The following is a 2,267-nucleotide window of genomic DNA, read 5'->3' as shown; positions in this document are numbered from 1 at the left end:
AGCCTGCTTAAATTTTTAGACTGGGGCTTGGTGCCCATATCTCACTGGTTAGGGCCCCGGCCACATACACTGAGGCAGGCAGGTTCAAACCCAGCCCGAGCCTGCTAAATAGCAGTGATAACTACAACAAAAAAATAACTGGGCATAGGGTGGCCTCTGTGGCTCAGTGGGTAGGGCGCCAGCCCCATATACCAAGGATGGCAGGTTCAAACCTGCCCCCATCCAAACTGCAACAAAAAATAGCCAGGCATTGTGGCAGGCACCTGTAGTCCCAGCTATTTGGGAGGCTGAGGCAAAAGAATCGCCTAAGCCCAGGAGTTGGAGGTTGCTGTCAACTGTGACATGGTACTCTACCGAGGGCATTGTCTGTAAAAAAAAAAAAAAAAAATTTTTTTTGCCGGGCATGTCTCAGCGCCCATAGCATAGTGGTTGTGATGCCAGCCACATGCACCAAGGCTGGCCGGTTCAAGCCCAGCCCGGGCCAGCTAAACAACAGTGACAACTGCAACAACAACAACAAAAAGCTGAGCATTGTGGCGGGCTCCTGCAGTCCCATCTACTTGGGAGTCTGGGGCAAGAGAATTACTTTGAGCCCAAGAGTTTCAGGTTGCTGTAAGCTGTAACGTCACAGGATTCTACCAAGGGCAACATAATGAAACTCTTCTCAAAAAAAAATTTAGGCTGGGCACAGTGGCTCACTCCTGTGATCCTAACAGAGGCCGAGGCAGAATGGCTTCACCTCAGGAGTTCAAGACCAGCCCAAGCAAGAGCAAGCCCCTGTCTATACCTTCCCCCCAAATATATGTGTATATATAAAATAAAAATTAAAAAAAATAAAGTTACATAAAATTTTAAGAGGCAACTGAATCCCAACTACTGTAACTTAAGTTCAGTAAGTTTCTTCTGCATTTCTCTCAAAAGCTATTTTGTGTGTATATATATCTTACTTGTAATTGAAAAAGAATCTCAATAGGGTAGAACAGTGCTTTTCCTATTTGTCTATTCCTTTTTTTTTTTTTTTTTTTTTTTGGCTAGGGTTGAGTTTGAACCCACCACCTCCGGCATATGGGGCCTGGTGCCCTACCTACCCTTTTGAGCCACAGGCACTGCCCTGTTTATTCTCTTCTAATGAGCCCTATAAATACTTCATGTATGTGTACACTGTGATTAAGAGGGTTAATTTAGGAGTGTGCTTTTTCACTTTAAATTGTGCAGTATTCATTTTTCTTTGCTATAGTTGTAATTATTTCATGAGGCTGGGCACGGTGGCTCACGCCTGTAATCCTAGCATTCTGGGAGGGGAAGGTGAGTGGATTGCTTTACCTGAGGAATTTGAGACCAGCCTGAGAAAGAGTGAGATGCTGTCTCTACTAAAAATAGAAAAACTAGCTGGGCATTATGGTGGGCGCCTGTAGTCCCATCTACTCAGGAGGCTGAGGCAAGAGAATTGCTTGAGCCCAAGAAATTGAGGTTGCTGTGAGGTACGATACCACAGCACTCTATCCGGGGCAATAAGAATGAAGCTCTTTCTCCGGAAAAATTCTGTATATATTTTTATGAATACATAGCACATATGTGTTTTGGAACTACAGGGTGGTCATAAAGTTCATGTGCAGTTTACTATGTTAAACTATTTTAAATTGCACCTGAACTTTATGTCCACCCTGTATTTTGCAGTTTAAGGATAGGGTAGAATGAGCTAATACACAGTAAAATAATTGAGATGTGGAAGTATTTGAGAGAAAGATGAAATCAAAATATGGTTATTCTATACCTTTCTAATACTTTGTCTTTCGTTTTTCAGGGATTCAGAATATTATGACTATGGACACGGGGAGGTTCAAGATTCTTATGAAGCTTATGGTATGTCTTTATTTCTGTGGTGGGGCAGACAGTGCTAGATAGTGCCTGAAAGAATGCTGATGACTGCATTGTTGGGAGTCAGACAGAAACATACCTAAGGACAAACTTTTAGGAGGCAAAGTATTAGTAGATATATCAATAGGATCTCTGCTCTTATTTAAATTTTGTGGTGTGTAGTAGAAAGAGGAACCACTAAAGTGAGTTAGGGTACTATTACTTTTGGAAGGCCAGTAGTACATGTCTCAAACATGACTCGGGTCCAGTGTGGCCTAGGTGATCCAGCAGGCTTTCAAGCTAATGTTGATTTTTTTCTACTTTAGGCAGGAAGACAGCTAGAACCTGGGCTAGGTTTCTGTGCTTTTTGTGCTGGTACTTAATCACATCTAACTCTATTCTTCTGTCCT

At 42.6% G+C, this 2,267-nt stretch overlaps 1 protein-coding gene across 2 annotated transcripts in view; it reads left to right on the top strand.

Annotated features, from left to right (window-relative positions):
- The window catches only part of KHDRBS1 (KH RNA binding domain containing, signal transduction associated 1), a 49,752-nt gene that overhangs the window by 28,548 nt on the left and 18,937 nt on the right, over positions 1 to 2,267 (top strand). For both annotated transcript variants that reach the window (XR_002770799.1, XM_003800738.2), the window contains exon 8: positions 1,805 to 1,863. Coding sequence is in view for 1 of the 2 variants with exons in the window: in XM_003800738.2 (XP_003800786.1) it covers positions 1,805 to 1,863 (59 nt within the window). In the remaining variant the exon portion in view is untranslated. The remainder of the gene's footprint in view (positions 1 to 1,804; positions 1,864 to 2,267) is intronic.

The sequence above is a fragment of the Otolemur garnettii genome, unplaced genomic scaffold (genome assembly GCF_000181295.1).
Source record: "Otolemur garnettii isolate 467f Iridium unplaced genomic scaffold, OtoGar3 scaffold00184, whole genome shotgun sequence".
NCBI lineage: Eukaryota > Metazoa > Chordata > Mammalia > Primates > Galagidae > Otolemur > Otolemur garnettii.
This window is presented reverse-complemented; position numbering and strand designations above follow the sequence as displayed.